The following is a 14,587-nucleotide window of genomic DNA, read 5'->3' as shown; positions in this document are numbered from 1 at the left end:
GAGATCCCACTTGTTGATTGTTTGTGCTAGTTCACGGGCAACTGAGGTTTTGTTCATAAAATCTTTTCCTACACCGATGCCTTCAAGAGTTCTACCTAACCTCTGTTCCAACTGGTTCAGGGTTTCTATTTCAATATTGAGATCTTTAATCCATTTTGATTTTAGTTTAGTGCATGGTGAGAGATATAGGTCTAGTTTTAATCTTTGGCAAGTTGAAACCGAATTTTTCCAGCACCATTTATTAAAGAGGCTATCTTTCCTCCAGTGAGGGTATTTGGCTCCTTGTCAAAGATGAGAAGGCTGAGTGTGTCTGGCGTTGTTTCTGCATCTTCTAATCTGTTCCACTGGTCCTCAAGTCTGTTTCTTTGCCAGTACCATGATGTTTTGTTTTTTTTTTTAATCATAGAAGGTTTGTAGTAAAGTTGGAGGATGGGGATTGTGATACTCCCTGCCATGTCTCCTTTACCTAAAATTGCTTTTGCTATTCTGGGTCTCCTTGTTCCAAATGAATTTTTGGATTGTTTTCTCAAGGTCCTTGAAGTATGCTGCTGGGATCTCAATTGGAATTGCATTAAATCTCTATAGCAGTTTTGGAAGTATGGCCATTTTCACTCTATTAATCCTTCCTACTCAGGAGCAGGGCATGTCTGTCCATTTTCTGATATCATCTTCAATCTCTTTACAGAGTGCCATAGTTTTCAGAGAAGCAGTCTTTGATTTCTTTCATTAGGTTGATTCCTAGGTATTTCAGTTTTTGGATGCTATTGTGAAAGGAATTGTTTGCCCTATTTCTCTCCCAGTGAGTCTGTCATTCGTGTAGAGGAAAACTATTGATTTTTGTGTGCTGACCTTGTAACCAGCTACTTGACTAATTTGGTTATTAAGTCTAGAAGACTTTTGGTGGAGTTCTTGGGGTCTTCTATATAGAGTATCATGTCATCTGCAAATAATGACAATTTGACTTCTTCATTACCTATCTTTATTTCTTTTCTTTCTCTCTCTTGTCTACTTGCCGTGGCTAGTGTTTCCAAAACTATATTGAACAGGAGTGGTAATAGTGGACATCCTTGTCTTGTTCCTGGTTTTAGTGTGGAGGATTTCAGTTTTTGACCATTTAGTATGATATTGGCTGTTGGTTTTTCAAAGATGGCTTTTATCAGTTTGAGGTAGAGACCATCTATTCCAATTTTTTGTAGAGTTTTTATCATAAATGCATGTTGGACTTTCTCAAATGCTTTTTCTGCATCTATGGAGATAATCATAGGGTTTTTGTCCTTGGCTCTATTGACATAGTGTATTACATTGATTGATTTGCATATGTTGAGCCATTCCTGCATCCGTGGGATGAATCCCACTTGATCAGGGTGTATGAACTTCTTGATGATCTTTTGCATTCTATTTGCCAGTATCTTATTAAGGATTTTTGCATCTATGTTCATTAGTGAGAATGGCCTTTAGTTCTCTTTTTCAGTTGGGTCTCTACTTTGGGGATCAAGGTGATGCTTGCTTCCAGGAATGAATTTGGGAGTATTGCTTCCCTTTCAATTTCATGGAAGAGTTGAAACAGTAGTGGCAGTAGTTCCTCTCCAAATGTCTTGTAGAATTCAGCAGTGAAGCCATCAGGGCCTGGGCTTTTCTTAGTTGATAAGTTTTTAATTACATTTTCAATTTCATTGGTTGATATTGGGTTGTTTAGAAATTTTAGGTCTTCTTCATTCAACTTTGGTAATTCATAGGTATCTAGGAATCTGTCCATTTCTTCTGTGTTGTCCATCTTATTGGCATATAGGTTCTGGAAGTAGGTATTGATGATCCTCTGGATTTCTGCTGGGTCTGTTATAATTTCACCCTTTTCATTCCTAATTGCATGGATTTGGGCCTTTTTCTTTCCTTTTTCTGATAAGGTTGGCTTAGGGTTGGTCAATTTTGTTGATGCTTTTGAAGAATAAACTCTTGGCTTCATTGATTTTTTGTATCATTCTCTTAGTCTCCATTGCATTGATTTCTCCTCTGATCTTTATAATTTCCTCCCTTGTATGAGCTTTGGGGTTGTCCTGCTCTTCTTTTTCTAGAAGCTTGAGGTTCAGCCTCAGGTTGTTTAATTGGGCTCATTCTGTTTTCCTAATATGCATATTCACTGCTATGAATTTCCCTCATAAAACTGCTTTCATTGTGTCCCATAGATTCCGATATGTTGTATTGTCATTGTCATTTAATTGAAGGAACTGTCTGATTTCTTCTTTAATTTCCTCTGTGACCCATTGGTTATTTAGAAGTGTGTTGTTCAATTTCCATGTGTTTATGAAAGTTTTCCGGTTTCTTTTGCTATGGATCTCCAAGTTCATCGCATTATGGTCTGATAATATACAGGGGATAACTTCAATTCCTTTGCCCTTACTTAAACATGTTCTATGTGTGAGTATGTGGTCTATTTTGGAGAATGACCCATGTGCAGCTGAGAAGAATGTGTATTCTGATTTTGTGGGGTGGAAGACTCTGTAAACATCTGTGAAGTTCATTTGTTCAAGAGTTCGATTGAATTCTAGTATTTCATTACTTATTTTTAGTCTAGTTGATCTATCTATTTGTGACAGTGGGGTGTTGAGGTCCCCCACTACAATTGTATTAGTGCATATATGACTTTTCATGTCCTTTAATATTTGGTTTATATAGTTGGGTGCACTAGTGTTTGGTGCATAGATATTTTTGTTTGTCATCTTTTCCTGTTGGATTGTTCCCTTTACAAGGGTGTAGTGCCTTTCTTCATCTCTCTTAATCAGTGTTGGTTTGAAATCTACTTGATCTGCCAAGAGGATAGCTACTCCTGCTTTTTTTCAGGTTCCCATCACATGGAGTATTGTTTTCCACCCTTTCACTTTCAGTCTATGAGTTTCCTTTTGAATTAAGTGTGTTTCTTGTATGCAGCATATTGTTGGATTTTGCTTCTTGACCCATTCTGTCAGTCTGTTTCTTTTGATTGGTGAATTGTGACCATTAACGTTGATGGTCATAACTGAAACGTATTGACTTATCATTGCCATGACTTTTTCTTTTTGTTGGGTTCCCCCCCTTTACATTTAATTTCTTGTCATGCCAGATGGGCTCATTCTGCTGGGCTTCCTGGGGTTGTGATCCTCAATGTCTGTTCCTAGGATATTGTGCAAAAATCTTTGGAGTGCTGGTTTGGTATTCACGATGTTCCTAAGGTGCTCTTTGTCATGAAAGTATCTTATTTCTCCATCAATTTTGAAAGATAGTTTTGCAGGGTTCATCAGTCTGGGTTGGAGGCTGTTTTCTTTTAGGGCTTGGAATATGTCACTCCAAGCTCTTCTTGCCTTGATGGTTTGTGTTGAGAAGTCTGCTGTGATTCTGATGGGCTTTACTTTGTTTGTGACTTGTTTCTTTTCTCTAACTGCTTGTAGAACTTTGTTCTTTTGTTGAGTTTCTGGAATCTTAACAGTTATATGCCTATATGTAGATTTTTTTTGGTCAAGCCTATTTGGAATCCTATATGCCTCACTTAGCTGTATGTCAAGTTCTTTTCCCCTTCTTGGGAAGTTTTCTGCCATTACTTCTGCGAAGAGATTTTATGTCATCTGCACTCTCTCCTGTTTCTTCATTGACTCTGATCAGTCTTATGTTATTCTTCTTTGCATTGTCTAGCAGCTTCTGGATTGATTTCTCATGTTTCCTTATAATTTTGAAACAATTTTTCTTTTCCTGGTTATTAATTGCAATCTTATCTTCTATATCTGAAATTCTGTCCTCACATTGGCTCATTCTGCTGTGTAGACTTTCAGTGGAGTTTCTCATCTCCTGGAAATCTATTTGCATCTGTTTTATGGATTCCATTTGTTTCTTATGTTGAGATTCCATCATGTTCCTCAGCTCCACTCTAGATTTATTCATCATGTCTTACACTAGGAGCACAATTTCTCCTGTTATCTGAGAAATTATTTCTGATTTCATTTTTTCCAGATTCGCTTTTGTTGGCAGTTCAGTGAGTCCAGGTGGTTGAGTATCAGAGTGTTCCATCACATTTCCCTTTGGGGTTGCTCTAGGTTATCTGGAAGTCTCATTTTGAGAGTTATTTATGTGGTTTCTCATTTTGCCTGGGGGAGGTGTGGGGCGGTGCTGTTGGTGCCCGTGGCGTTCACCTCCTCTGAGCTGGGAGAGGTGGGCCAGGGGCCGAGAGCGGCGGTAGGGATGGTGGCCTAACAGCCCCTTTCTCTGGGCCGGGAGTGACGAGACGGCTGGCGGCCTGGAAGCCCCTACCTCTGGGCAGGAATTCTTTAAATGCTGAGAACTTGATTAGCTCCAGTACAGTGGTCTGGTGGTTCAGTGTCCTCTGCATCTTTGTACTGTGGAACCAGGTGGTTGTACAGAGAAGAGGACAAAGGAGCGGGGGGGGGGCAGTGGTTTGCTGCCAGGGCGCGGACTGATTTGGTGTTTTCAGCATGACTGGTGACCTTGGGACCGCGTCCACAGACCTGCCTGCCTGCAGGAGGCTGATTCGGTGTTTTCAGCGTGATTGGTGACCTTGGGACTGCCCAGGGTAACACTATTATTATGAAGTCCAAAACCATCATCAGCAAGGGCAAGGGCAACAGGATGTGAAAAGCCCATCTCAAAGAAATAACTTTCCAGAGTGGGCAGAAATCTTTATTTTTTTTTGGCAGAAATCTTAATACCCTATATCGTGGCAGAAGGGAACCTTGTTCTTACTCACTTTTTTTATATATCACAAACATATGAAAACCCCTAGCATGTTGTGGCATTTCCTAATCACCTCAGAATTTATTGATTTTGTATATTTTTTACCCCATAATGTTTAGCTTTCACATTGGAATGAAAAACAGAGGACTCTCAGAGAACTGGAGGGACACATAGTAGAAGTAACACGAACATCTTAAGGTTACTACCAAATGGGTAGCAGTGAATGGAAATGGGGAGGATTCTAAACAGTGCTAACAAGGTTTACTTCATTCTAGGGTAGCAATTAGCCTACAAATTTTTGGACTATTAGGAATTGTGTGATTATGTACCTAAGATTTTGTGCCTTAGGTGGCTGGTTTTGTTGTTGTTTTTTTTAAAAAGACTAGTGGTACAGCAGTGCACAGGATGGTATCTACCATATAATGATGACTATGCCTTGTTGATTCTCAGTAACAAGAAAATACCCATTTTATAATATTTACACATGTCAGTTGAATGTTCTTGCATGAAGCATTTATGGCTTCATCTTTGTAATCTGGTTTATCAAAAAAGGATGGATCCCCTCAAACAATATATATTGGGAGGTCACATATTTCCTATGTACTTCATATCCCAGATAGAAAAAAATGGGTTTGAATAATCAGTGCTTCTCTTTACCACATCAAACCATAAGTGTTTCTGCCTCCAAAAAAAGAAAGAAAGAAAAAGAAAAAAAACTTCTTTGATGCCACTTCCATCTAGCTTTACCTACTTCCAGCTGGTCTCATCAATTGTCATCCGCCATCTCACCCCATCGAGTTTTGTTCTCTAGCATCTGGCGTTACCTCCCACCCACTCCTGTCTGAATTATCTACCATCTATCACTGAAAATCCTGGCTTAACATCATCGTCTGTGTCCTGCCATCATCCAGGGTGACCTCAAAGTCCAGGTGGACAAGCCACCTGTCACTCTGGCTCACAGTTCCTTAACCACCAATACATATGTAGCAGTCTTTACCTATTTACTACACCCACTTCCATCTAAAGCTGTGTCCTATGATTTGTCACTTGAGCGCATCTTCTGTGAAATTCAAACTGCCACTCTCTAACTATAGCTTTGCACCTTCTCAGCTCCTCCAATTTCACCCACATTATCAATTCTTAGCCTGGAGAGAATTCTGTTCAGTTGCCTCTATTTTCCTCAGATTGGAACCCACTTTTGGTTTATAGACATTTTCTATCCAATCAATAATCATCCCAGGAAAAAAACTCCTCCACACTTTCCTGTCGACCACAGTTCTAGTCCATATTCATGGTCTCTAGCTCAACCTAATCATCTGCCCTGCTTGCCAAGATTTCTGTACATCTCAGTCAGTTTCCTCCACATTGATGACAAGGGCTGAATCATTAACCATTCTATAGCCTTTTGCCCTTGCCCTCAGCAGGTGACCTGCATGCTATTTCACAGGAGGAAGAAACCATCAAGCGGCATTCCCCTCAATTTGCGCCTTCCCAGTTACAAAGTTTTCTGCCATTACTTTCTTTATTCCTGCTAATTCTTTCACCCACGTATTCATTCAATATCTATTCTTTCCATCTGTGGGGAATACCAGTATTTGACTATCTAATATGTTACTCATAGTGAATTCCACACCAGTCATGGACTTTGCTGTGGTACCAGTGCCCTGTGTTTACCTAGTGTTCTTATTTTGACTCCCTGGCTCCTTCGCAGCTTAGCTGGGGAGGCTGGTGTGCAGGCTCACCAAGGGAGTTAATTGCAGATAACTGGCTTCAAAACTATCTAGTTGGCAAATTCCTGCAAGGGATTCTGGCTCTTTGGTGAAATGAAGCACATTTGGGGTGAAAGAATGATGTTGCTAAAGTACCACTGTGAGGCATGGCAGAAGTAATCCAGAGGAAATAAGGAAATCATTCCAGTTTTAGAAAAAGCATCAGTTGACAGGTATGGTAGGGTGTGACTATAATCCCAGCACTCAGTAGACCAAAGCAGGTGGATCACCCCAAATTTGATGCCAGCCTGGGCTACATTTGAGTGCAAGGCCAGCCTAAACTACATAGCAAGACCCTGTCTCAGAAAAACCCCCAAAACAACAGCAAAGAACAACAGAAAACCATCAGTTGTTTTTGCTGTACATTTTATGCACAGCCTTACAGCCTTGCCACAGAGAATCACACCAAGTGGAGATATTACCAAGATATACACATTCATGGTTGGCAGATTTGAAGATGTAGCTAAAGCACAAAGGAAAGTGAAAAGGTCCAACCTTTAGCACATGATCAATGCTAGCATTCATGTGTTTGTGTGCATTCGTGTGTACATAGCTGTACCTAGCAGTATATATGCACACACCCCTCACAGATACATATATGGACCTCACTGTGTATTTGCTAATGGTACCTATGCAGGATATATGAATTTTTGCCTGAGTCTTTCAGTGGTAGTATTTTTTTCCTGTACTTGAATAAAGTCTGACTGTGCTATGTGTATCATCCTCACTTATATAAAATATAAATTTTGTGGGATCGTGCTATATATTATTTTATAAACAGTTCAAATGTTAACAACTGAATCAACATTTTCTCATTCATTGGATGTTTTCTTCTTCATTTTTGTTTTTGTTTTTTAGTTTTTGAGAAAGGGTCTCACTATGTCATCCAGGCTGGCTTTGAACTATATCTAGTGCTATCTGGACTCAAATTCATGATCTTCCTGTTGCAATTTCCCAAGTACTGGGATTATGTATGTGCCCCATGCCTAATTTCCTCTACATTTATTTTGGTAGCGGGGATATAGTGTGGGACCTTGCGCTTGTGAGGTAGGTGCAAGAACCACTGAGCTAAAGCCCCGGCCCCTCTTCTGCATTTTTGAATAAGAGAAAAATACATGTTAATAAACAGTCAACATCATAACTGATAAAACATTTTAAAAAACACAAAAAACAAATCCATTCAACTTTTCATTATCCAATCAACCAGATATAATTCCTATAAGGTTTATGTATGATTATTCCATTAAAGTATGCTTATATATTTATATAGACCTCTATATGTATATGTGTGTACAAATGCACATTTACATATACAAACATAAGTGTATGCATAGATACTCATAAACATATCTATTATTTGATTATATTTGGACTTTATTTTGTTTCTTGGTTATTTGAGACAGGGTCTCACCTTGTAGTTCAGACTGGCCTTGAACTAACTATGTAGCCTAGGCTGACCTCAAACTCATGGTGACCTCTGCCTCAGCCTACAGGGTGCTGGGAGTATAGGTGTGCACCACCATGCCTGGTTGAGATTTGTATTTTAGAAAGCTTCATTTGTCACAAAAAGTAGTAGAGATTTTAGGCACACACTGAAGAAGAAAGATAATATAGTGCCATAAATCTTACTGTGAAATGAGGAGTAAAACTAAGATGGTAGAAGGGAGGTTGAAGAAAAGACAGCCACACAGGGCAGTGCTGTAGGTAACTAGCATACACTTGACAGTAGATGCCATCCGTCACAGCTGAGTAGGTTATTTCTCAAGGGCGTTGGGCGCAGAAGTTTGTTTCAGTTGGCTATCTCTATGAGAGACCAACCTTTGAAATATAGATAGTGTCTAAGTACAATCAGTCAACCAGACTTTGAAATTTGCTCCCAATGAATGTTTCTACCCTTTCAATAGGAATTTCCCTCTTAAATGTTTCCTTGTTACACTTGATCTTAGCCAAAAGGCTGAGAAGTGATACATAGTTTCCTTGTTAAGGAAACAGATTTTTTTAAATAATTTAAATTGGCCTTTCAGTATCTATTTGTGTATTCATCCATACTTCCTTCCACTCATCTTTCTCTAACCATAAGTTGAACAAGCACAATTAATAGAGTTTTAATTGAAATGCACATTAATTTTTACATTTATATTTGACTGAAAGGATTTTTTTTCCCCTGTGCCAGAATAAAATCCTGGGCAGCCCTTTGATTTTTTTGTCATACAAGTCATAAAATGTTCTGTTGAGGACTTTGAGTTGTGTAACTCCAAGGGGCACCATCACCATTATGTTCTTTAGAAACAAGATCTCCTGGAGTCCAGCTTCAAGAGATTATAATGATAATGTTTCCCAGGGAGGCTTGCAATGTCCTCTTAATGTTACTTTAATATAAAAATCATAGTCTCTAGTTCACAGAAAATAGTTTGTCCAAGCTCAGCATAGTGGTGTGTGCCTGTGGTCCCAGATACTTGGAAAAGTGAGGCAGGAGGATCATGTGAAACCACGAGTTCAAGACCAGAATGGGCAACATAGTCAGAACACATGTTAAAACAATAAAAGAAGAAATAAATGTTTTGCCTGACATATTAGAGGATATTTTATTCTTCATTAACAGTTGAAACATCTCCTCCCCACCCACCGCTTTCCCAGAGGCTGGCTGAGGGCAGTCCGGCAATCTTCAGGGAAGGGTACGCTACAACCCCAGCTTAACCTCTCCAGGACTGGAAGGTGAGTAGAGGGCAGAGAAGTGGGGCTTCCTGACTTCCGGGCCTCAGCCCCCTCTCTGGGTGTAGCAGTGCCTCACTCTCAGGTGGTCTCTCCTAGTGCCCCTCAGCTTCTGCCACGCAGCACTTTAGCCCATGGCTTCTCAATCCTCAGTTGTCTTCAACCATCACAGAGCACCCTCTTAGATGTTTGCATTTTTAAATGACCCAGGCTGATATTCCTTCCACTTGCTCTTCAACCAGTCCCTGGAAGTCACAGGCTCTTGAACCTCAACCAGAACCGGATGTAGTACCTTTCTGGGCTTCCACCTCCATCCTACTGACATAAGCTGCCTTCCCAGCCTAGGGTGAGGGGTAGGCATGACTACCTTGTGCCCCAGTCAGGGCTGGAACCGGGGTAAGAGTAACAAGGCATTTGCTTTGAGTGCAAAGTTTAAGGGAGTACCAAAAACCTCAGCAGTCGAGGTAAGGCTTTATGTGTGTGTGTGTGTGTGCTGGGAATTGAATCGAGGGCATTGTGCTCTACCACTCAGCTACATTCCAGTCATTTTAAAGACCCATTAAAAATATTAATAAAAATCATGATGAACAAGATATCAAAATTTTCAGTATAGAATTAGTGTAGGGGATACTTACTGAGTTTTGTGACTGTCCAGACATTTCTAGAATTGCATCTAGAAGTGTAGACTACTCTTATTGCTCCTTCACAATACATTTCTCCACTGAAGTAATCCTCAAAAATTCTCTCAATTATCAGTTTTACATCTATCTTATAGGTATTGGAGCTTAGTATCTATCACCTTTCCTGAAGTTTATATCCTGTTGCCTAATACCTCATTTGAAATATATTTTCCATAAGGCTCTATCAGTCAATATTGCCAGTTTACATTATAGTTCTTCATCCATCCATGTATCATCTGCACATCTATTGAATTTTTATGTGACGGAGAATAAATGCTAGTAATACATTCTTATAGTTAAACTAAGGACTATAAATGTGGATGTTGACAGTTACAAAGGAACTAGAAAGTAGGTTTGCCTCATGAGTTAGGTGCTGAGCACAAATTGATGTATAAAGTTTGAGAGAGTCACAGTACATTTTACTGCTTCAATCACTGGCTCAGAAAACATGTCATATTATCAACTTATGTATTCTCACATCCATAACTCTATAGATAGGTATAACCTCCATGAGCTATTCTGAAACAGTTTCTTGTACAGTTTGTGTTCAATTTGATGTCAACATAAATAGTGGCCCACCTTCAGAGGCACACTGTTGAGCCTGGTCTTATTCAGAGAAAAATTTCATTATGAAGATTGTTTTTATTAGCCTTCTGAGAACTTGGAAGTAGTTGTTAACAAAGCATTACTTTAAACTTTATATCAGAAAATACAGACATGTATGTCATTATAGGCTTTTGAGGGGGATTTTTCCTCACACAAAAAAAGTTGCCTCCTCCACCCAGTGCTAAGTGTTGAACCCACAGCCTTGCTAGCTAGCTCCCCACCACTGAGATAGACCTCCAGCCCTGAAAAGGTTTAAAAAATTTAAGGTTATTACACTAAAGGATAATACGATCAGTAAATATGTGTTATCTATTTAGTTTACTTCACACAGGACTATTGGCTCTAATGATTTTGAATGGTCAAAGATAATTCTCTAAAATAAATGTAATGCACCTTTGGCCTATTTGTGTAACTGGATGTAAATAAGCATGTTTCCCCAGTAAGTTAAATTACAATGCCTTTGTTCTGTAAAGAACAGTCCATTTGCAAGCTCTGGTCACTTAGGCTAATTAAAGGACCCTTCTCCATAAGCACAGCCTATATACTGCATTTGGATGAATAGTCCAAATAGTACCAGGCTGGCCTCACAATGGAAGAATTTATATAGCACTGTTTCTGCTTGGAACAGTGTATTGGGATTTGATTTAATCCAAGAAGTTGTCTGAGCCTATGGCATATGACCTCTGGAGCCTTAAATACCAAAATCTTACTCTGTAAAAAATGATCCATATACTACAGAAACAGGTAGTAAATTAAACTGAGTTTCATACTATGCTGTTTTCTTCATTACAGCATCCAAAGACTTCTTGCAAATTAGTTCCTGCTGCTATGCAAAGACAGTATTTAAACTACATTATAATGGCCATCCTACAGTGAAAGTCCAAATCCTCTAAAGAGTGATTTAGGGCCTTATGGCACCAGGGGGTCATTGCTGCAAGGGAGCAGAAGGTCAGTGAACATGAACACATATTGTGAAGTCTACATTTCTAGCAAATATTTTGCAAAGAGTAAAATGATAGTTCATGGGACATGTACAAGTTTGGTTAATATTTTTAACACTAGCCTTTATATGAAAGAATAATTTAATGTATATTACTTCATAGAATAATACAAATACCCTTTAACAAATACATAAATACCTTTTAACCATCTCTAATTTGAAATGTAAAACAGAAAAGTAATACAGAAGGCGTATCATTTGGTACTATTTCAAAAAGGCACTATTTTTTAATTGACAAATAAAAATTCTGCATATTTTGAGATACCGTGTGATGTTTTAATACATGAACACATTGTGAGCATAACATCCAATGTGATAGCATAAATAAAAACTTGGGAGCTAATGTTGAAGAAACATGCCAGAAAATATACCAAAAATACAGACACACTAAAAAAATGTGCAAGACAATGTTAAAAAAAAAAAGAAAACTAGTCCAGGAATTATAACTTGAATAACAGTAGTTCTGGAGTGGGGAAACAGAGAAAATGAAGAGTAGGAAATACTCTAAGAAATGATTCAAGAAAATTTACCCAAACTGAAGCAAGAAGTGTGCCCAATCAAATACTCAACATGCTAAGTGAGAACAGGAACACACTAATGCGCATTATGAAATTACAGAATACTACAGAATGGGGGGAAAAGAAAGGAAGTCTACACAGGTTGAGTTAATAAGTAAGTTACTACTGTGGACAACTGGGGCTTGGCTTCACTGTGGACTTCTTGAAGACCATATAAAATACACATTAAAGTCATCTTCCCTGAAGCAAATTTTTGTGATGGGTAAGGATGGGGAGGCACAAATAGGTGACATGCATATTATTATCATAAAGAGTCTGAGCTTTTCAACAGCAGCACCGGAAGCTGGAAGATTAGAAGAGCATGGCCTACAAAATATGATGCAAATTACTTTTTTTCACAATCTAGAATTCTATACCTATCCAGACGGTCAGTTATTAATTCAGACCACACATATTTTCTTAGTCACACCAATTTCAAAAAGTTTATTTTACGTGCATTGTCTCTAGAAGGCTGCTGGAGTGTGTTTAAACTTGGATTTTAAAAGAGCAACTCTAAAACAGAGAAAAATAGGAAGGAATAAATACCAAATACTTTTTCAAAGCAATAAATAAATTTCTACTCCCTAAAGCAGTATATATGGTGTTCTCATAGGCCACATCCTCAACAGTAATTATCTTTCCTTTGAAAAGTTGGCAGAACTCATTGCATATCTGTCTGTGCCCATATTTCTTTTATGGGAAGAGTTTTAAAACAACTTTGAAAATTTGATTATACTTATACTTTATGTATTTTGTACATATATATATTTTATATTTACTCTGTTTAATCAGTTTTAAAAAGTACATTTTTTGTGTAAGTTTTCAAATTTTTGCACTAGTATATTTAATCTATTTGCATTGTTTTTTGTCTTCTGATTCATGTTGCAAATAACCTCCAAATGACTTTTCCCCCTGAACTCTGTGAGTATAAGAAACTTTATGTGTACATATATGTATATGCCTATGAGAAAAGGAAAAAATGGAAACAAAATCTTTGAAAATATGGAAGTGTAGAGGGATTGAAGGGAGGGCAGGGGAATGGGAAAAAAAATAAGAACCAAGATATATTATGTAAATGTACAAACTCCCAATAAGGAATGTCAGCATGTTGTATTCCTAAAATGTACCAAAAAATGAATGAATGGAAAAAAAGGAAAACAAAGAATGACATAATAAAGAACTTTAAGATACTTGAACAACCACAATGATCCAAGCCCATATGAAAATAAAGGAGGGAAATGAAATTGCCTCTAAGCAAAATACAAAGAAACAACAAACTGTAGAGCTGGTTCTTTGAAAGAATAAGAAAAATAGATAAATCCTTATCCAAACTTACCAAATGAAAGAAAGAAAAGACTCACATCCATACAATTAGAAATGATAAAGTTGAAATCATAACAGACACTACCAAAATACAAAAGATGGTTAGTAACTACTATGAGAAACTATATTCCAACAAATTGGAAAATGTTGAAGAAATGGACCGATTCCTAGACTCATACAAATTACTAAAGCTAATCCAAGAAAGACACATAAAATCCTAAACAGTCTAATAACATCCAATGAAATTGAAGCAGTAATAAAAAAAAAATGCCTACCAACTAAAAAAAGTCCAGGACCTTACAGATTCACTGCTGAGTTCTACAAAAATATTTATGAACATTATGTCAGCAATACTCTTCAAACACTTCAAGAAAGAGAAATTTATTTATGGAAGCCAGCTTCACTCTGATCCCAAAGAAAACTACAGGTCACTCTCCTCAATGAACACAGATGCAAAAATCTTCAACAAGATATCAGCAAATAGAATGCAGCATATCATCAAAAAGAGCATACATCATGACCAAGTAGTTTTCATCCCAGAGTTGTAAGGATGGTTCAATATATGCAAGTCAATAAAGGTAATACATCACATAAACAGAAAAAAGAACAAAAAAAACCCATATGATCATATCAATAGATTCAGAAAAGACTTTTGACAAAAATCCAACACCCTTTATGTTAAAAACTCTAAGGAAAATAGATATAGACAGCCTATACCTACATTTGATAAAAACTATTTATGACAAACCAATGGCCAACATCTTATTAAATGGAGAAAAACTGAAATAATTCCCTCTTAAATCAGAAACAAGTCAAAAATGCCCAGTACCATCACTTCTATTCAGTATAGTACTTGAAACATTAGCCAGAGCAATGAAGCAAGAGGAAGAAATAAAATATTATATTTAAAAGATATATATATATGATATGTACATATAACTAAATATATGAAAAAACACAAATTATCATTATTTGAATATGACACAATATTTTACTTACACGACCCAAAAAATTCCATCAAAACCTCTTAAAATTAATAACCAATTTCAGGAATGTAGCAAGATACAAAATTGACACACAGACAACAATATCATTTGTGTATATCAATAATAAACTCAGAAATTATGAAAACTATAACATTCACAATAACATGAGAAAATTTAAATATCTAGGAATTACCCTAACCAATAAAATGAGAGACCTCTACAAAAAAAAATCTGTAGT

The 14,587-nt window shown here is 37.5% G+C and overlaps 1 protein-coding gene across 3 annotated transcripts in view; it reads left to right on the top strand.

Moving 5' to 3' along the window:
- The window catches only part of Fabp2 (fatty acid binding protein 2), a 50,293-nt gene that overhangs the window by 29,514 nt on the left and 6,192 nt on the right, over positions 1-14,587 (top strand). For all 3 annotated transcript variants that reach the window (XM_087193217.1, XM_087193219.1, XM_087193218.1), the window contains one exon: positions 9,088-9,200. In XM_087193217.1, the coding sequence (XP_087049343.1) occupies positions 9,088-9,200 (113 nt within the window). The remainder of the gene's footprint in view (positions 1-9,087; positions 9,201-14,587) is intronic.

The sequence above is a fragment of the Heterocephalus glaber genome, unplaced genomic scaffold (genome assembly GCF_053883595.1).
Source record: "Heterocephalus glaber isolate CG9 unplaced genomic scaffold, H.glaber_assembly_v1.0 deba00001581, whole genome shotgun sequence".
Taxonomy (NCBI): domain Eukaryota; kingdom Metazoa; phylum Chordata; class Mammalia; order Rodentia; family Bathyergidae; genus Heterocephalus; species Heterocephalus glaber.
The sequence above is the reverse complement of the archived record's forward strand: the minus strand, read 5'-3'. Positions and strand labels throughout refer to the sequence as shown.